This window comes from Nannobrachium achirus (genome assembly GCF_963921795.1).
Source record: "Nannobrachium achirus genome assembly, chromosome: 22".
NCBI lineage: Eukaryota > Metazoa > Chordata > Actinopteri > Myctophiformes > Myctophidae > Nannobrachium > Nannobrachium achirus.
Window position 1 is genome coordinate 1,372,656 of NC_137829.1, and position 22,526 is coordinate 1,395,181.

The 22,526-nt window shown below is 43.0% G+C and overlaps 1 protein-coding gene across 1 annotated transcript in view; it reads left to right on the plus strand.

Annotated features, from left to right (window-relative positions):
- Positions 1-22,526, plus strand: part of LOC308308144 (low-density lipoprotein receptor-related protein 1B-like) — a gene marked incomplete at both ends in the record, with an annotated part of 592,679 nt that overhangs the window by 79,816 nt on the left and 490,337 nt on the right. Inside the window, 1 exon segment of the mRNA XM_080753509.1 lies at positions 8,072-8,209. Coding sequence (XP_080609635.1) covers positions 8,072-8,209 — 138 coding nt within the window.

A 22,526-nucleotide genomic window follows, 5' to 3' on the forward strand; every position in this document is an offset into this window, starting at 1 on the left:
GCTACGGCAACGGCAGATGACAAGCGCGGAAATGATCCGCGCACGATAAATAAACCTGCTGTCGCCGCAGCCGTCTCTACTACTGCAGAAGGTCCCTTCCCACGTAGCGCCTACTCCGTCTTCTGCGTGTACGCGTCGCCATGGGAACCAAAGCGTTCAGTGAAAGGGGTGGGAACCCGTCACCGCCGAGGCTTTGCTTAACCATTTTGACCGCTACGGCGATTACGTCATAGCAGCCGTAGTCCGCCTGGCGTTGCCGTCCTGAAAATCATCTAGCTTAAAGTCGCTACTGAATCACCAATGCAACTGTTTAGCTCTATTTATTATTATTATTATTATTATTATTCATTTTTTCCCCTGTTTTTGGGGGGGACTCGTTTTGGTGCCCTTAGGCACCGTGGAGCCCTTCGCGCAGGGCGTGCTGTGCGTGTGCCTAGCGGCGGCACCGAGTGTGTTTATCACAGGGATGATGATGATGATGATGATGACGAAGGGATGTTTCATTCTGGTTTTGAATCACGCTGCTGCTGCTGCTGCTGTGCTTCCATTCAGCTCATTACCGCAAAGCAGGTTATTGATGAATTTCCATGCTAATCACAATGTTTACGCTTTGACTGTAAAACGCGTCTCGCACTCGTGTTTATGGCTCGCCAAGGGAAACAAGCATCGGTCTTCTGCCCAGGGTTGATGTGATTTAACTGGTATTAGTGTGGTCTTCTGCCCAGGGTTGATGTGATTTAACTGGTATTAGTGTGGTCTTCTGCCCAGGGTTGATGTGATTTAACTGGTATTAGTGTGCACGGCTGTTTGATTTATTTGTCTTGTTTTATCTCTGGGCCACTGAGCGTTTATCAAGCCTCCGCTGCAGCCGTGCAGCGCTCATCCAGTAGAATAATTGTAGAATTATCTGTCTGTCTGTCTGTCTGTCTGTCTGTCTGTCTGTCTGTCCGTCCGTCCGTCCGTCCGTCCGTCCGTCCGTCCGTCCGTCCGTCCGTCCGTCCGTCCGTCCGTCCGTCCGTCCGTCCGTCCGTCCGTCCGTCCGTCCGTCTGTCTGCCTGCAGTGGTGGAAACAAGTACTCAAATGTTTTAATCAAGGGATAATTCACTCGAAATACTTGGGTTTTCCATATCGATCACTCACCCCATGGAGCATACATGGGCAACTGGCGGCCCGGGGGCCACATGCGGCCCCCACTTTCACCCGCAGGTTAATACCGGAATACTGATATATTATTGATTTCAGCTGTTACAATTCCAACATGAACATTTAATTCCATCAGTCTATATTAGTAGCTTAATGACTAGTATAGTTGTATTAAAATGTATCTTTTCATGTCCAATGTATTTGTATTTAGGTTCATAAAGTTAACATGTGTATATAACTAAATGCGTTTGAAATAAAATCTAAATGTTACATTTCAGGATTCCAATTCAAAAGAAGCAAAAATAGACGATCTGCGATGCGTTTTGAGCTTGCAGATCGGCTATTTTTGCTTCTTTTGTATGAGATATGACAAAGTAGGACGTAGCAATATGCAATGTGGCCCTCTGGAGTGAAGGTGGAAATATAGTGGCCCTCTCCATCATCAAAGTTGCCCACCCCTGCCATGGAGACTTGTATTCATGGATATTTTTGTGTTTTTGTAGCATTCCTTAGTCAATAATTTGATGACCAGCAGTGGTTCCCTATGGAGACACAAAGAGTCTGCTTTGTTCCCTATGGGACACAAAGAGGAACGAGACAAAAAAATGTATATAATCGAAAGAAAGAAATTACATTTTGGGTGCTGTGAACTATCCCTTTAAGTTTTTATACAGTTTTACAAATGGTGGAGTCAACAGTCTGGCCAGGCGAGGCTACTACTCACTCAGCCAACCCCATTTGGGCTAAAGGTTGGATAGGATGCTAGTAGCGTTACTCTCACAGACCATTCTGCCGCGCCACAGTCCAGTAGTTTAGGAATCCCACCCTCGTCTCAGCACTGTGGCTGTGGAGAGACCATCTGTGCCCCCCCCCCCCCCCCCCCCCCCCCCCCCCCCACATGACAGATCACAGTCGCTGAATATTCATGAACCGTCCCTCGATTCATGGCATTAGATCAGGACACACAGAGAGAGAGAAAGAGAGAGAGAGAGGGGGAGAGTGCTGCTACGTTGTCAGAAACCTGCACAGCTGTGCGTTAATTAGCAGTGGATTGGAGTAATGGACGTGTGTTGTTGTGTGATAACGTCAGTTCGGAATGCATGGTGACAACCGACGGTGTCTCCACTGAGTGAGTCCATGTGAGATGCTTGTGTGTTTTGATGGGTGCTGCTGACTGGTGACTGTGACAGACAGGTCCATGTTGATATCTGTCTGTGTGTTTTGATGGGTGCTGACTGGTGACAATATGACAGGTCCATGTTGATGGGGGCTAGTGGTGTTTTTCATGTGAAGGACTTGCATTAATTCTGACAGCGAATTTCAATTAGTCATAGTCTTTTGAATACAATTTTGTGTAGTTTTAGTCATATTTTAGTCATCTGAAAAGTTTTAGTCTAGTTATAGTCGACAGGAGGTGTAGCAGGTCGTCCAATGATCCGTGGGTGGGTCGGCGGTTCGAATCCCGGCTATATCGAAGTGTCCTTGGGCAAAACACTGAACCCCACCGTATATATTTTTGTTCTACGTCCCAGTATTTGGACGTGGGTGAGTGTTAACCTGGTGAAAACCTAACCTCAGTAACCCTGATGCTGGTGAGTAGCTAACCTGCCGACGCCCGTAGTCCAAATAATGGGAGGTTACGTCGGTTGGTTTATTGAATGTTTTTTTCTACAGGGTTCCCATCCATTTTTACCAATTAATTTACAAAACATTTCCAAAACCTTTCCTGAATATTTAACCCAATTTCCAGGACTATATAACAATAATTCAGCTCATTAACAAGTCGCTTACATGCTCAAGTCGCTTACAGATCTGCTATTTTCACAATTTCTGCCTCTAATATTTGACAATTTGGCCAATGTTTAATTTGTCATTTCAGAGGTATTAACAAAATCAATAACCAAAGACAATGCATAACTATTTCTTCCAGGACCTTCCAGGACCCTTGATAAATTCCAAAACTTTTCCAGCACTGGAAAAATATTTTTCAAATTTCAAAATATTTCCAGGAATTTCATGACCGTGGGAACCCTGTTTCTAAAATAACGTCTTGGTTTCAGGGCACCCCTGCAAATGACTTTCCCATCCATGTCACCTGTGATATCAACAGACAAGACAGACACACACACACAGACGAGCTGTGACATTTCTCATGGTAAACTGCGACCTTCCGGTCGCAATGAAGGTGGATTGTAGTTTTCAATGGGAATGGAGTGGTTTCCTGCCATGTGCTGGTTTCTGCAAAAATACGCTCCATTCTCCATAAAAGAATTGAAAGGCAAAACAGGGAATGAAACCTGGGAATGAAAATGCATTTGCATCAGGAAAAGAGAAGTCAAGCCAGAAGACTTGAAACGGCACATCTGTGTAAGGGCAAGGAGACAGCCTGAACTGTACGCATATAGGAGAATGAAAACGCCCAAATGCATTAAGAATTCATGAACGTGAAGGAAAGTGAACACCAAAGAGCTTCGTGCACATACAGTATGTGGTGAAAAGAAAAAGCTTCATCAACATGAAACGCAAATAAGCATATTTCATTATCATCAACATTTTCCTGCAACGTGAAGTCTTTTTTTTCTTCTCTCCACCCCATATTGTTAAGCCATTTAGAACGGGTAGCTTTAACTATTGAAAAATAGAAGATTTACAAGCTCACAGCGCGGCACCGAGTGCCGCACTGCGACCTTGTAGATCTGAATTGTGAACATTTGAATTTTGACCCGATTCTATAAGTGTCTTTTGAATCCTTCTAGGGTTTTTTTTGAAAAACCTATGTTTCTATGTCAGTGGTTCTCAAACTTTTTCATGTCAAGGACCCCCAAAATGATATGTATTTGGCCACGGACCCCCATCTCAAAATATTTTGTTCCAGGGACCAACCAGAAGCAAAATTTTCTTACAATCTTACAAACATATATATATTCAAAGATTTGCACAAATTTTCACAACTTTTTCAAGCTCGCAGCGCGGCACTCGGTGCCGCGCTGTGAGCTTGTAGATCTGCTATTTTTCAATAGCTAAAGCATTCAATAATTCTTGGCCTAAATGGGTTAATGTCTTCTCCAAAGTGCTGATTCTCCCAGTCCACACCTCCTACTCCTCTCTGTACACTACACACTGCCAGGCACGCATGCATGCAGGAATTGGGATGTAATGTATGTACGCAACACAAATGCAAATGTATTTACACTTCAGAGCATTGTTGTTTTTTTTGTGTTTTTTTTTACACACAACAGATGTTCAGTGCGCTCGCCGCTCGGCACGAGGCCTCCCACCGTAACAAACTGCCCGTCGCCGCTCTCCCTCCCCGACCGGGCAGCAGCAGAACGGCAGCGAGCAGCTGTTTAAGGATTCATGAGGCACATAGTTGACCCCCCCCCCCCAGCATCCATGTGGCGGACATAAAACACATCTTGACCAGCCGCTGCCAGAACTGTAAATGTGTCACGTTCGCCACCTCCGCTTACATCGGGTATCAATTACACAAAAAACGCCACCCGCCGCCACTTAACGGGGAGATTTATCGAGCGGCCGGCCACGTGACGGGGGATGATGTGTTACGAATCCCAAAGTGTCCCCGTCGATCGTCACCCCCGCACACCACCCACCACCATCTTAAGAACTGGCATCCGAGCCCCCACCACCGCACTCACCGTGGACCGGGTCGATTACTTATTCACAGCGTCCATTTATACTGCATAAGGTAAGATGATGCCCCAATTAGGATGGCTATTACACCCAGGGCTGACATTCCCCACTGATTTAAAGTGGGGCCTTTTGTGGTATATACGGTGGCGGCACACGCAGGGAAGTGGACACAATAATGACTCATTTTAGGCCCGAGCTTCTCCTCCTCCTCCTGTCTAGCTAGCCTTTTTTATTGCCTCGAAAAAGGATGGCGAGGGGGGGCAGGGGCGACGGGATCTCATTCTTTAATGTCTTATTGCTTGGCGTACGTCGTCTACAGAAAGCTCCAAGGATACTCTATATTTTACAACGTATTTAGGGGAGAAGTTAAATAGAAGTGACTTCGTCTCGGAAAGGAGTTCATATTTCAGATACAGTACACAGACAGCAGCACATACTGGCTCTCTTCTTACCATGCCGGACTGATGTTGTTTCTTTGAGGTTTTCATGGATGTAAGGTGTTCCTTTCCCATTGTGATTCCCGGGATTTCAAGATTATGCGTTGCTATTTTGTTTATTGTGACCGTAGGTCGCATTTACTATGAAAACCTGCAGCTCATGTGTGTCAGTCAGTCATGCCTCATGTCACGCTCTATGGGGCTTTTAAGCCGTGACATCATGTTGTAGTCAGACCTCCAAGCAGATTTATTATCAATATCTGTCCCTCGCTATTTCAACAGATCCGAGACAAAAATAACGACTAAAGTATAATCCTACCACTTTCCTTTCAACAACAAAGAGAAGAAAAATTAGTAAATAGCAAAAATAGTAAAAAGATTCACGGCCGCTGGGGGCAGAATTCTCCTCTGCCTACAAAATGATGTCAGACTTAACAGCCCCATATATGACCAAGACAGAATTCATTTGCAAGTGTGACTCGCGTCACGGCAATCAAACAAATGAATTCTGTCCTTGTCCCTTTTATGCCCATATATGGAGATCCCTGGTGTCATCAATATTAAGCCCATATCTGGGAATTCCCATACAGTATATGGACATATTGTGTCAGTCCCTGTTGTTTCACTGCGACCTCGCCTCTTACTAGTCAGTTTATCATACAATTAATCGAGGCTCTTCCACTAACTTCCTTCACAGGTGTTAATGAAGGCTCTGTGTACAAAATTCCCCATAGCCTTAATGAATTGAATTTAGTGCAGGCATGCAGACAGCCTCAGAGGACCCAGGCCTCTGTTTGGACCAGGCTTCTGTTTGGGCACTGCTAAAGTGGACCCCAAGAAATCTTTACATGCATGAGTGCAACTACAAACACACACATGCACCTAAGAATGTGTTCTTGACGAAGTGAGTTGTTTTGGCTATACAGTGCAATAATGTTTCATGTGGTAACAGTTCATTGTGTCAGAATGTATCTGTGTGTGGTTTAAAAAGTTTGTTTTTGTAACTGTATCTGCTAGCTAAACTTCAGTGGCTAAGCTAACAGGACCCAGCCTAACCTGTGTGTGAGAGCAGCATGAAAGCGAATGAGAGACGCATTTCGACAAGTCCCGGAAAATACGCGCTGTGATTGGCTGGCGTCGCATTGGATGACAACCGTGCAAGGCTCCTTCCCTACGCAATCTCGCTACACCCCACAGAGGTTAGGGTTAGGGTTTGGGTTAGAGTTGGTTGTCGAAAAGATGACATGTATCTTGCTACACCCCACAGAGGTTAGGGTTTGGGTTTGGGTTAGAGTTGGTTGTCGAAAAAATGTAGTAAATATTTACAAAGGGACTGCTTCTGCGTCCGAACGCGGCTCAAAGGGACTTCAGCCAATCACACGCTGGCAGGGTGGGGTTTGTCGAAATACGGCTCTCATTCGCTGCCATGCGTGAGTGCATGCTACTGTAGGTCTATGTGTCCATGGCTCATTTCAGTAAGATGCTAACTATCCTGGTGTGCTATATTATTAAAGGACAACTTTAACTTTAACTTTTAACTTTTTTTACAACAAGTTCAGGTTCATATTTTAGATTGTAATTAGAGAGAAGAAAAAGTGAGTTGTAAAATGTTTTCATTTGCTTCGTTCTATTGTTTTATCGCGTTTACCGTGCTAAAATGTGGGGCATGCGTACGCATGGGCTAAATATGTATTTTTAGACACAATAAGCCAGCAGTTTCTTTATTGCTATTTACAGTAACACTTCTAGCCCCCATAAGTCACATCCAACCATGAAAGGTTGCGTTGTATCTTAGTAATGGGCTTATTCTGTGTAAAATGACATATTTAGCCACTTGTACGCATGCCCCCAAACACTGAAATAAGAATCTCTAAAACAATAGAAAGAAGTAAATGAAAACATTTTAACACTCATCTTTTATATTCTTTAATTACAATCTAAAATATGAACCCTTGTTCCCTATGAACTCATTTACTGCCATTTTGAAACGGCTCCCATCAGGGCTCCCCGCCAGAAGCCTCCATAGACTTCAATGTAATTTATAGTGCACGGATCATGCACGCCCATGCACAGATGATGCACCATGTTTGTGCAGTTTGTTCACAGCTTTCAAACAAACAAATCCGATTGGAAATCCGTTCAGGCATTCTTGAGATAATAGCCATTATGTTTTACACGTTATGTAATCAAAAATGGCCGCCCTGTTTGAAAGATGGGGTTGTATGGGGGTTGAACATGCAAAATCGCGATTGAAATCATGCTTACTAGATTTGATGGGGTCCAAAAGTAATTTTTCAAAACATTTTTTTTCAAAACATTTTTTTTTTTTTTTTTTTTTACAAACTCGTCATACTAGTCATAGGCAGAGTGGACACACTTATATAACTCGTCAAACTAGTCATAGGCAGTAAATGAGTTAAGTGATACTACTATTGTTCATTGTTTCTATCTCCATATCCTTATGGTATTATTCAGTATTTTCAGATACCATTCATCACTGTCTATGTTTGTGTCTGCCAACTACATCCTTTACATAAAAACACATAAAATGCAATCAAGTGTCATCATTGACTACTGCTCTTTGACTGGAGCCCTGTGGTGGGCATAACCTCAACTCCATCATATACAGTCCTCACTTCCAAGCTATGATATTTCACACTATGTTCCATTGCGGTCAGACAGAGTCAGGGTGCCGGTTTGAGAGAGGTAGTCAGAGAGCCTATTTCACCCACATACTAACTCAACCAACCTGTTCGTTGCATCGCAAAGCTTGTTTTTAAAACCTTTTACTAATACTGTAGTTAATAATAGTCTGTCGCCTGTTGTTTCTCTGTCCCAGGTGCGAGGGAGGTGGTGATCAGGTGTCCCCTCAATCACATCCAGTGCATCGGGACGAGGAAATGCATCCACTTCAACAAGCTGTGCAACGGGGCCAGAGACTGTGATGACGGCTACGACGAAGGAGTCCACTGTCGAGGTAGGAGATGCCGTCATGTACTCAAAGGTTCTCAGTCACCAGCGGCTTATTTCATTTATTTTGATACCATAGAAGCCAAAATGTCTTCTACGGAGGCTTGTCGCACAGCCTTTGTTCCATTTTGGGGGCTGTGCGGCCAACAAAGTAAATCGTCACTGTTGGGCAGAAACCTCGTATCTCCAAGTTTCAAATTTGTACATTTTTTCGCAAAGCAAAGCCCTGCTTCATCATACAAGGCCGTCGCACAAAAGTAGTGAAAACAGACGATATACAAGCACACAACGCCTCGCACCGCGAGGCGTTGTGTGCTTGTAGATCTGCTCTGTTTTCACTAATTTAAATCATTTTTAAAATGATAAATACAAAACAAACGGTTTTGGACATACAAGGTTTCCACCCGACAATGACAAAATATAACTCATGGAATTGGCCCACTGGCTTGTTACTTTGTCACAAATCTTTGAGTAGCAGCAGCGATAGCGCGCAATGAGGGCCTCTCCAATCTTTTTCCCGGGCTGAATCGGGCCCAGCATGTCCCTGGATGTGAGCTTGTATATCAGCTGTTCTCGTGTGCAATGCCGTTGCAGGGGTGAAGTATATAATATGTGGAGCATGTCTTCTCATTCTCCAGCCAACAACAGGTCTGGGGATCTGTTGGGAATGGTATGATTATATGAAACAGGCAGGTGCAGTCTCAATGTTGGTAAACAAGAAATCTGTCTATCACTGTGTGTGCGGCGTTTGGCTTTTTGATTTGTCTCCACGGCATGTGGAGAGGGAAAGGGAAAGTGTGCTTCTTGATTGTGTTACATTTAGCTAAAAAATTAACTGTGGAAACCTGATGATAACACCAACAAAACCGCTCCACCTCCGTAAATGACCTCCCGTGGCAACGTGCACAGCGAAAATAACCAATATACATTCTACAATCTACAATCTCTTTTTGTAGATAGGCTGTTTGGTCAAATAGGTTCAGATCGAAGCATTGTAAAATCTAATCTCGGATATTCCATATAAAAGCAAAGGTTAAAGCTTCAGTCTGTGATTTCTTCACCTGGTAGCAGTGGTGGAAAATGTACTAATTTCTTTTTTCTTCTTTTTTTTACTCAAGTAAAAGTATCAATACTGCAATATAGAAATACTCTGTCACAAATAGAAGTACGAAATTCAAAATTTAATTGAGTAAAAGTATTGGTATCAAAATGTATTTAAAGTACAAAAAGTAGAAAGTACTCATTATGCAGAATGTCCTATATTTCACTTTTCAAAAATCCTCTGAAAATTGCAGATTTACAAGCTCACAATGCTCAAAAAAGCTTGCTGTTTCTATTAGCTTGGACTCCCCATCGATGAGGTTTCTGAACTGTCCACAGCCACACAGAGAGACACAGACCGAGTAGACAAAAATGGTCCCATGTTATCATGAGCATAATTATTTATATATTTGTTCATATTTTTAGGGGCCTTTTTCTGCCTTTATTGATAGGGGATAGAGGAGATAGACAGGAAACAGGGATAGAGAGAGATGGGTGGTGACACCCAGCAAAGATCATCGGGAACAGGATTCATACCCGTGACATGCTGTCAGGCTGCACAGATATGTGGTATGCACCTAGACCAGGGGTGTAGTTGTCCCGATTTAAAATGAAGCAACACAGAACTAAAAGTTCCCATGATTGGCCACTAGTTGCGCTGTTCTGGCACCAGAAGCAACATGTTCTCCATAGGATTCCATTCTATTACCCCGAACGTTTACATTTGATTTTCTTACCTTAATAAACATTGTCATAAATACTTCATGGTTCCTGTCGCTAGTTTAAAGCCTCATTTCAATCACCATGATATGCGTTTTGTGAAAATATGGACCAATTTATGTTATATTTGATGTTATAGCAGGGTATGCTGTGGGAGGGGCTTGTGATCATAGGCTTGTGATTCTTCTTTGTGTGCTTTATTTTCGGCAAGCTCAAGACAATGCCCCATGTATCCCTGCGGTTGCACGTGACCGTTGGCAGCCAATAGCATTCGAGATGGTATCATTTCTACCAATGAACGTTGATTTATACAATGATGGCGTCACCCATACAACGGTCAAAAAAGCTTCATTTGCGCAGCATAGAAACCAATGGCTTACCACCGTCCATATTTCTTTTACAATCTATGGCCTAGGCCCTGACCCATCATCATGAGCATAATTGGGTGAAGTGGCCCTATTAACCCATTTAGTGCTCCAGACATGAACGGGTTAAATGTCCAGTGTGCCTCTCGCAGGCTCCATACGCAGCCATTATCTTATTTTGAAGGCCAGAAGTCCATTGCGTAAACACTTCCGGGTTGACGTCATGACGTCATTCAACGGAAGCGGTCGTCACCCCATGCCGTTGCTAAAATGGCCGATCGTTGCCTTTGTTATTATGTTATTGTAGCGAGAATCTAATGCCATCCTTGGCTTTAAAAGTGTTGTTTGGAGAAAATGGACATTAAAGATGAGATCCACCGTCGGCCTCCATGTTAAGGGATTACTATTTTGTGCACGTGGATCCGTGATGATGATGAATCGGCGAGGCCGATCGTGCCAGGACTTTCCAACGGATATTAGGGTAGGAGAACCGGCGTTACTCTATATACAGTATTTTACGCGAGTATACTCGGGATCGGCACTCTAAATACTCGAGTATTTTTCATGAGTATACTCGGGATCAGCGTTAAATGAGTTAAGTGGTTAAAAATAAAATAAAGTTGGGTCTTTCCTGTCTTTATGTATAGCGTAGATGAAACGGGGAGAGAGAGATGGGGAGAGATGTGAAGTAAAGGTCGGGGGAGTGGGACTCGAACCCGCGATGCACTGCCGGGCTATATTGGAGCCTATATGTGCCCCGACCGCTAGGCCAGTGGTCCGGGCCATAGAAGACACTTGAAAACTGGCCCCTATGACGTTTTACTGCTGCTGGGTTAGAGAAAAGGATTCACTCGATTTCTCATCATCATCCTTTCATTTTATCTCAGTGTCCATTAGGGGAAGCCAATTGGGGGGTTTGTTATTAGGCTGGCAGAGCCTGTCCCTCATGTAATGTGGTCAAATAGGTATCCAGTTGTGTAAAGTAACTACGTTCATTTACTCAAGTACCGAAGTAAGTACTCAAGTACAGGGACGTGCTGGCCATTGGGAAAAGCGGGACAACTCCCGAATGGCCGGTTCATTCCCGGCCGGTCCAGGCCGGCCATTAGGAAAATAAAAAAATGAAATGTCCTCCTTCGTTCCATTTTGGGGGCTGGGCGGCCAACAAAGTAAATCGTCACTGTCGGGCAGAAACCTCGTATCTCCAAGTTTCAAATGTATACATTTTTTCGCAAAGCAAAGACCTGCTTCATCATACAAGGCCGTTGCACAAAAGTAGTTTTCACTAGTTTAAATCATTTTTAAAATGATAAATACAAAACAAACGGTTTTGGACATATATGGTTTTCACCCTACAACGACGAAATATGAATCATGTACAGTAATTGGCCCACTGGCTTGTTGTCATGATCTGAAATGGCAAATCTTTGAGTAGCAGCAGCAGTGCTATAGAGAGAGATCTCTCTCTACAGCGCGCAATGAGGGCCTCTCCAACTCTTTTTTCCCAGGCTGAATCAGGGGCCCAGCACGTCCCTGCTCAAGTACAATTTTTAGGTATTTGTAGGAAAATTTACTGGAGTATTTCCAATTTTCAATGCTTTTACTTCTACGCCACTACATCTCTGATACAAATACCAGTAAGACTCCCTAATCGGGAGATAAGCGACCGTTGGTCGCTTATCTCCACAAATAGGCCAAAAGTTTGTTTTACCAATTATTACACTCTATGTGAACATTTACATCAACAAATCCCAAGTACTGGTTTTTAGGGGTGCTGAGTGTGGCGCAGCAGCGTGTCATGCATTTTCTGCAGGGCCTTGTCAATGGCTTTGTGTTCTTGCTGCTTTTTGTTGTTGTTGATCCTCTGGAAGCAGCTGTCGGTAGGACCATATATGGATTCTGTTAGTGTGGATCTCCTAACAGGGCATCATCTGGGATACAATCCCTTTTATGCCCATATATGGAGATCCCTAACATAATCCCTTTCATGCCCATATATGGAGATCCCTAACAGAATCCCTTTTATGCCCATATATGGAGATCCCTAACAGCATCCCTTTTATGCCCATATATGGAGATCACTAACAGCTAACAGAATCCCTTTTATGCCCATATATGGAGATCCCTAACAGAATCCCTTTTATGCCCATATATGGAGATCCCTAACAGAATCCCTTTTATGCCCATATATGGAGATCCCTAACAGAATCCCTTTTATGCCCATATATGGAGATCCCTAACAGAATCCCTTTTATGCCCAGTTGGTTGCTAGGGTAAAAAAACATGGTTGCTATGGTAAACAGTTGGTTGCTAGGGTAAAACCATGGTTGCTAAGGTGGTTGCTAACGTACACTAACAGACCAGCAACAACAGACTGTTGCCACAGCAACGTACACAAAGGTTTGTGTACACATGTGGTGTGATGTCATACTGAAGATATATGACATCACACCGTACACAAACAAAGGTGTGACGTGTGACGGACGGACGGCCGGTGGAGGTTTTCATAGTAAACTGCTCCCTGACGGTCGCAATTATACTTTTACTCCACAAAATGTATTTGAAAACTTGAGTTAATAGTTACTTTTATTATTACAAAACAAACATTAACCACTCCAGCCCTATATACATTTTGGCTATTTGAAAATGGTCGATCTACAAGCTCACTTGTGAGCTTGTAAATCGCCTTTTTTTTTATACATTTTAGACATGTGAAAACGTGGGACATGGACAATGGGACATTCTGCATAATGTGTACTTTCTACTTTTGGTACTTTAAGACACCAATACCTTTGTACTTTTATTCAAGTAAATTTAGAATTCCGTTCTTTACTACTCAAGTAAAAACAATAGTACTTTTCCACCACTGTGGGTTGCCAAGTAGAACCTGTTCCTTATGTCATGCGGTCAAATAGTTTTCCAAGCAGAACTTTCCCCTCATGCCATGTGTGGTCAAATTGGTTGCCAAAGTAACACCCAGTCGGTAGCAGGTGAGTGTCTCACTGCGGGGCCCGTAGCACCAGTTGTTGTGTTGCACAAAGATTTAGTTTTTTGCCCGGCACGTGCACACATAGGCATCACCTGCCCTTTTATTCGTCTGTAAAAAGTGCCCACTCCAGAACCATGAATGCAGTTTTTACCATTGTGAAAGAAATGCAATTGCCCTCTTCCCATGCCATACCTGAAGGTAGCATTCAAGAGAATTGCCTTGTCCAATCTCTCCTGAACTTGAATGTAGCATCTTATGTTGAAAGAATGCCCCGCTCTGTTTAGAAACCCAGCCGTTATGCCAAATCTCCAGTATTGACTTGATTATGCTTAGTACAGTGTGGTATCAAGCACTGAAAATAGCTGACCTCTAAGCTCTGCTATTTTCGATAATTCCGAAATTTCAGCCCCTGCTACCTTGACATTCTCTGCGCGTCCCTGGTTGTTGTCCGTACTCATTACCAACAACAATACCAAGCTGCTGTGTGCAGCTTGGTATTACTATGACACTATGGCACATTATGAGTCCACTGGCAGGCCTACTGGTTGTTCTCATGTTTTGTTTGCAAGGACCCCCTTAACTCACTCTCAAGTTACAGACCTGTTATGGCAGGGGTCTTCAACGTTTTCAGGCCAAGGACCCCTTAGTTGAGAGAGAGATGAAGCAGGGACACCCTCAACCTTTTCATAGTTTCCATATAGTTTCATTGTTTGACAGCACAATCATCAGTGTATTTTGGATTCATGTCAATTTGAGTTGCAGATATTTAACCACTTGTCTTACCTTTCACTCTGTACTTAGTGTGCTCTTTTTCCCATCTACACCAAACCGAAAAGAGCCGATCTACAAGCTCGTAGATCTGCTATTTTTGGCTAAAGTTCTCAGAATATGGACACTAGGGTATATATATATAGATATAAAAAAAAGTTTCTATCACACAAAGATTTGGAGGACCCCCTGTAGTAACTCTGGGGACCCCTTGTTGAAGACCCCTGTGTTATGGCCCTTCAGGGCTAGATCTTTTTGGCGTTTCTGGTAATATTATTGTCCACTCGTTTTGTATGTGCGAAGCACGCGCAGTCGCGCACGCATGCACACACATGCACACACATGCACACACATGCACACGCATGCACACACATGCACACGCATGCACACACATGCACACACATGCACACACATGCACACGCATGCACACACATGCACACGCATGCACACACAACAGCTCATGCTGTTGGAACTGGTCCAGGTCTGTGTGCGTTGGCACCAGGGCTGAAAATGGCCGCCCGCTCCAATGTCGGTGCTCCAATACAATAATGCTTTTGCATTGATGAATTGACTTTGGTCGGCTGCCTAGGAGAAGAGATTCACAGAGATTAAATTAATATTGATCTCCCAAGTGGGTGGACATTATAACAGTGTGATATAAGTCTGTTTGAGTTTTAAAATGGATCATTTAAAATGTGTGTGTGTGTGTGTGTGTGTGTGTGTGTGTGTGTGTGTGTGTGTGTGTGTGTGTGTGTGTGTGTGTGTGTGTGTGTGTGTGTGTGTGTGTGTGTGTGTGTGTGTGTGTGTGTGTGTGTGTGTGTTTTTAGGGTATCTATCACCCCATTAAATGAATGGAGTTTTGATTAATACCTTGTTTGGTTGGTTTAGTAAATCTTTTTTGTCAGGTTGGTGCAATGCAAAACTTCGGGTTGAGTTTTTTTCTTCTTCTTTTTGTACACTCAGAGTTAAATTAACACTCTGAATTTGAACCGTATTTGACGGCCTCGATGGTCGGAGGAACCTTCCTGTATCTGACATGCTGGGGTTGGATTCTGCACTATAACGAAGAGCCCTTGAGCAACACAGATACGTATGGTTAAATCTATTAATTACAAAACAGATCCATCATCTCCATCGTAGATCTAACTGGTACATTTACTTTACTTTACTTGAATACTGTACTATATGTACATGTGTTGAGCATTCTTCTGTACTTTACAAGTATTTGTGGATACTTTCACTTCAATACGTTTCAAAGACAAATATTGTACTTGTAAAACGAATTAACCACTTTGTTTCACGTGTTTCAAATATAGTGAACATAGCTGATCTACAAGTTAACGATTGAGCCACTGAAGAGTATTAACAAGGGCATATGACTAAATATCAACTGCATTGGACACAGGTTATTATTTTCCTTTAGGGTGAGACGATAATTGTTATTATCGTTTATCGTGATAAAAAACACATGATAATCGTATCGTGGAGATTTAAAATTATCGTGAAATTATCCTCCGTCATGCACTGGGATCAATACACCTTTTATTTGCTGCATATCCGAAACCCTCTATAATTGATAAAACGGACCTGGAAATAACATACTTGATAGTCCTTTGTTTCACTCTCTACCAAATCTCTTTTACCAAAAAATTGCCTACAAGCTCACAACGCGCTGTGAGCTTGTAGATCGGCTATTTTTTGGCAAATCTTCCGCCCCAAGATAAATTATATTTTGATTATGGCGATAATAATTGTGTCTTTGGTCACAATAATCGTGAAATGACATTTTCATATCGTCCCATCGCTATTTTCCTTGTCCTGGAAAGTAGCCTACAATATTGTTGGTCGTACAAGGTTTTCACCCGACAGTGATGACATGTTATCAATATCAATGGACCCCTGTAAGGAAAAAACAAGAAATGTGGAGCTCAGAGAGAGAGAAAGAGAGAGAGAGAGGGAGAGAGAGAGAGAGAGAGAGAGACAAAGAAGAAGAAAAGAAGCGGCCAAATGTTTGAAATTGCCAGATATATTTAGAGCCCCCAGCATGCCTTCTGCTTGTAGTGATGCAGACCGTAGGGAAAAAAGTACTGAGGCTCTTGTCTCGTCTTCAGGTAAAAAAAGAATAGATTTATTGTTGAGCAAAAGCAACAGACAGACAGTGGTGGGAAAAGCACTCCAATGTAGAAATACGCTGTTAGAAGTAAATACAGAAGCAGTGGTATCAAAGTATACTTAAAAACTAAGAGTAAAAGTAGTACTCGGTATGCACTGTCCTGTTTCACATGTTTCCAAATGTATAAAAATCCTTTGAAAATAGCCGATCTGCAAGCTCACAACGCTTCGCTTTGAGACATGTTGTGAGCTTGTAGATCGGCTATTTTCAAATAGCCATGGCAATGTATGCTTTCCAATGTAACTAGTAACTAGTAACTAGTAGTACAGTTTTCAAATAATTGTAGTGGACTAAAAGTACAATATTTGCCTCTGAGATGTAGTGGAGTGAAAGTATTGAAAATTTAGTAAGTAAAGTAAAAGTACCTGAAAATTTGAGAAAATGTACTTAGGTACTTTACATCACTGGCAACAGAGTATGACCCACACGTTTGGACACATGGGTCTTCAACAGGCTCTGACAATAATAGTGATTAGTCACACTTAAGTACAGGCTGTGGGCGGGCGGCATAATCTCTGTTCCATAGCGCTATAGAAGGAGTCATCCTTAACGCTATGGTACTTTCCATACGTTGCCCGCAAACCTGCAGTAGCGCAGCGGCCTCTCGTCTTTAGTAAAACATGCTTTCACCACTCACCAAAACAAAGAAGGTTTTATGGAGCTGAAAGCCTACTTTGCCTAGTGGGAACACTTTGAGCCCCCCACCTCACGTCTGAAAAACACACAGAATTTGTCCAAAAAGTGAATTTTAGATGTGAGGCAGGTGGCAAGGAAAATAGGCTTTCAACATCTTAAAGCCGTCTTTGTTTTGGAGAGGGGCGAAAGTGTATTTTTTTACTTTTACTGAAGACCAGAGGCTGCCCGGCCTGCACTGCCGTGGGTGTGCGGGAAGCGGATTAAAAGTACAACACCGTTAACACATCGGATGCCCACGTGGTGTCTACAAGTCAATTTCTTTGATGTCGCTGGAGGCCCACGACGCGTTTGACGCGTTGTACAGTAAACTATACTGTACTGTAGCTACTGCACTTGGCTACCGCGGTGATGAAACAAACTCCATTTCCCAACATGCAGCGCGCAATTACGTCACCCGGACATGCTGTGTGTCTCGTTGACTTCCTGTTTAGCGGCTGCACGAAATTGCTGTTTTCTCCGGATTCTCTTCCTTTTTTCATTTTTTTCTCAAAACGGCAGCCTCTTCTACATGCCGTAACACAAACACTGTGGCTTAGAAATGATAAAAAACGGTCCTGACTGAAAGAAAAGATTTTCGCGAAATAAACAGGACATACTCGGATTACATTTACTCGGATTACTTTTCTCGCCAGTACTCTCGCCGGTAGGTAAAATGACGCGTTGCCATGGGCACCAGCAAATTAAGACGTCAAAACCACGTGGCCGTCCGATGTGTTAAGGAGAACTCCTTCTAATGCTAAGGACCAGAGCGAGGTGGCATTCAAATCATTCCGACCAATGAATACATCACACATCATCAGAGGATGCATCCACATCCACAGCAGACGTTATCATATGTGGATCAATCAATAGAAGTAATACGTAATACATGCACACCATACTGCAGTGGTGGAAAGTAACTAAGTACATGTACTTAAGTAATGTACTTAAGTACAATGTATACAATAGCCGATCTACGCGACACGTTGTGAGCTTGTAGATCTGCTATTTTCAAACATTTTGTACTTTTACTTTTGATACTTTAAGTATGTTGATGGCAATACTTTCGTACTTTTATACATTTTGAATTGTGGACTTTTACGGAGTATATCTACATTGTAGTCTTGATACTTTTACTTATGTAAAATATGTGAGTACTTTTTCAACCACTGCCATACTGTAATGGACCAAACAAACACATTTTAAAACTGGGGGGTGAGCGGGACGAAAAAATGCCCAATCATCATCACAATATTTTAAAATCAACTTCACCATTTAGGCCTGTAAATGTAGTAGCTTGTAGAGTGACCATCCAAAGTCTCCTTTTGGAGCAGTTTCTTTAATCTATTACCGTCTGTCTCTGATATCATTACTTAGGGATGTCTTCTTACAGCTTTGAGGGAGGAGCAGGGGCTCCCACGCCTCTTTTAATCAAACTGAATAGCCATAGGCTAATGCTAATATACTTTAAGGCAGGGTTTCCCATGTAAGATTCTAAAAATGAACAGTGTAATTCAGGGGTGCCATGGATGAAAAGGTTATTTACAGGGGTGCCCTGAGACAAAAAAGTTTGAAAATCCCTTATTTATCTGTATCACAATGAAAAGTACACCGTTCAATGTTTTAAAGAAAGAATTTTTAGTATCTTGCACCAAATAATAGCCAATCTAAAAGCTCACGACGGGTCGGCGTTGACTATATTTTCGGCGTGAGTCGCGATGCACAGATACGTATGAATCAAGCATTAGCATTTAGTGTTCATCATGTTGGCAAAAGGACAGTGAAATGTCCAGATGAGACAACGGCTGAATAGAGAGCGCTTTAAACAACGCCTATAAAACCTGGGCTAGCAGCTGCTAGTCCAGTCCAGTAGGTTTTATTGTGTGTGTGTGTGTGTGTGTGTGTGTGTGTGTGTGTGTGTGTGTGTGTGTGTGTGTGTGTGTGTGTGTGTGTGTGTGTGTGTGTGTGTGTGTGTGTGTGTGTGTGTGTGTGTGTGTGTGTGTGTGTGTGTGTGTGTGTGTGTGCATGCGTATGCAAATGTGTTGTAAAGTGAAATGACAGAAATGTGAAAGCATCTTTATCTTGGAAGCGCTAGATGTAAATTAAACTATGATGCTCCTGTATACGATGATAACTCATCAAAACAGGTTCAGTGGAAATGTGTGAGAACAGAATTGAGAAACACTGTGGGCTCACATGCGAAAAAGTGCTTTATTACACCACATAAATGTTGTGACGTTTCGAGCAACACTGCTCTTCTTCAGACCGAACTTTGAAAAGTGTATCTTTGTATGTACAGTATTATCATCCTTATACACACCTTCAGTTAGGACATTCGATTTTTGTATTGCCTGTATGGTAGACAATTTATTATGTATTAACTTGTGATATCTCTGACCACTCAGGTGGAAGTGTTTGGTCACATGTATGATTATCCACAGCTGTATCCCACGTGATCATGATTGAATATTTGCTGGTGTTTGTATAACTAGTCCTTACCCGTTCAAAGATATGAGCTCCGAAATGATGTGCAGTGTGTGGGTTATGGGGTGTGCACTGTGCACACAGTATATGAGGGATGGAAAGTAACTTTAACTGGTCCTTGCATGATAATATGTAGGAGCATCAATGTAAGAAACCCGTTTCGTTTAAAGGCTACAGAGATACTGTGTACTGATCTACATGACAACATCTGAAAGAGGGCCAGCCAACACCCCCCCCGCCCACCCTCGCACGCACGCACGCACGCACGCACGCACGCACGCACGCACGCACGCACGCACGCACACACACACACACACACACACACACACACACACACACACACACACACACACACACACACACACACACACACACACACACACACACACACACACACACACACACACACACACACACTCACACACACACACACACACAGAGCTGGTTAAACATGTTGCCCCATGCTAGATGCAGAATAGATATGCCTCATGCTAGATGCAGAATAGATAGTAGTTACACCATAAAAATGCTAATATACAGCATATGATTTGTGAAAGTGACAAACGGGCTTCACAGTTATGTCAGGTGTGTTCATATGCTAATGGTGATGCGATTTCAGATCAATTGCGCCTGCACACACACCCGCCTGCCTGCACACACACACACACACACACACACACACACACACACACACACACACACACACACACACACACACACACACACACACACACACACACACACACACACACACACATACACACACACACACACACACACACAGAGAGCTGGTTAAACATTTTGCCTCAAGCTAGATGCAGAATAGATGTGCCTCATGCTAGATGCAGAATAGATAGTAGATACAGCATAACAATGCTAATATACAGCATACGATTTGTGAAAGTGACAAACGGGCTTCACAGTTATGTCAGGTGTGTTCATATGCTTATGGTGATGCGATTTCAGATCAATTGCTCCAGCCACCGAGGAGAAACGCTGTTTCAGACAGACAGACAGACACTCACTCAGACATTCGCAAAATTATAGTATAGATATGGGCTCCCCCCTTTTCAAAGTTCAGTCTGAGGAAGAGCAGTGTTGCTCGAAACGTCACGACATTTATTTGGTGCAATTAAGCACTTTTTTGCATGTGAGCCCACGGTGTGCGAGTGTTTTTGTTTATTTTTTTCTAGTATCTTCTACTTGTTCGCTCAGCACCTGCCCAACTAGGGGTGGATGTGCATGTCATCTCCCCTTTTTTCATAGAACAGAATTGAAACAGTTCATACATTAGGGTGGTGGCATCTCTGACGATGTGCATGGATAAAATGGGAAGTTATGACAATCCAACGCCAGTGGCGATTCTGCTTATAGATCGGTTTCTCTATCGATTCCCTTATCGATTCTTGATCAATTTTCAGTGGGGGAAATGAGAAGGCCTGGACCCATTGTCTGAACAACAATACAACATAGAAAATGTAATGGCTTTCGTTTCCAGTGCTGTAAAGTAACTAAGAATATTTTACCCAAATGTGCATCCATGCAAACCAAAATGCATGGTTTTCTATGTAACGCTTTTGGGGGGTTTGACTCCCTAATTATCTTTGCAGCGCGGCCGGGAAGGTCGCCCACCTTCTGTTTCTTCTTGCCCCCACCCCCTATAGTAGTACAGGCCTAACCTGGCATTGCTCATACTAATTCCTCACTGCGTATCGGATATTAGTCTGGACTCGCGAGCAGAATTTTCATTTCCAAGGGGTGGGTTAAAAAAATGGCTCTGGACACGATTGGTTAGACCAGATCAATGCTGGGTCCTGATTGGTTCCCCCACATGTGGGGGAAGAGGAAATGGATTCACAATTGAGCGGGGCCAGACCCATATTCGCCAAGGACAAGTTTTTTTTGCACAGGCGGATTGGTCTGGTTTCAGGCTACTACAGGCCTGCTCTTTCAAGGGCTGCTCCTGTCATCGGGGAGTGTTGGGCGGGAGGAGTAGGACGCAGGCTCTATATGTCCTCCCGGTGTGGGCTCCTCATCGCTAGCCTCGCATAGCATAGACAATATCACTGCGTAGAAGGGCCATTTGTCTTTGCAATGGAAGATTCGTCTGGCTGGAAGGATACAACAGCAGTGACAATTGGCATAATAAGGGTGTTAAAAGCTAAACTAATTTAGAACCACTATACGTTACTACTGTATACCTTTCAACCCTTTTGGGGTCGTTGTTCGGGTAGTTGTTGCTTATGTACAGTATACAGAAACATATATATACATATTTCAGTCAGATAACCTACGAATGGAATGGACCAATATAGAATGAATAGACCAATATATTTTATTATTGTAACATCTATTATTGAAACATGAGAATGCAAGTGTAAATGTAATATTTAATCTTGGCGTTCAGGCTCTGCTATATTTTTCTCCTTGCTCAGCACAATTAGAAACCATCATTAACCATTAACAATTTTGCTGCCATTTTAAACATAGCTCTAGTAAGCAGCTGCCAAATTGTCCTTACCTTTTAACGTGGGCACGCGCACGCATCGTGCACAATCTGTGCGCGACTCATCTAGTAGACTGTAGACTCGGGGACAAGCTTTCGAATAAAAAAAACCCCATTGAAATAGACATATCCGTTGCCACGCTGTATTCCTGCTTATCCGCCAGTGTTTACATGAAAAAGCATTGAAAAAAGCCAACTGTGCGCTATGGTAACAAGTGGACACGTTCGCGCACAAAACGCACGATATGTGCGGGGATCATAATCCAGGCGTGTAGAGACTGGATCAAAGTTTCCAAACGCAAAAATCCGATTGAAAAACGAGTGTTCCATCGCCGAGTAGCTTTCTCCTCTGTTACACTGTAAACCAATGGAGGCGGGACTATGGCCCAGGCTCAGACAGGATACGGAAAGCTAGATCCGGTCCAGACCGGAAATGACCGGATACAGTTAGGGGGGCGGGCCTAAAGAGCCAGAATCAGCGAAAATTCGCGATAATACTTTTAATCCTTTCATAATGATTAAAGCTAATTAAACTTCCGGGTTCGACGGGCATGGCACCGCGGTACAGCGGGAAATCTACGGTTTCTACGGGCATCGCCCAGA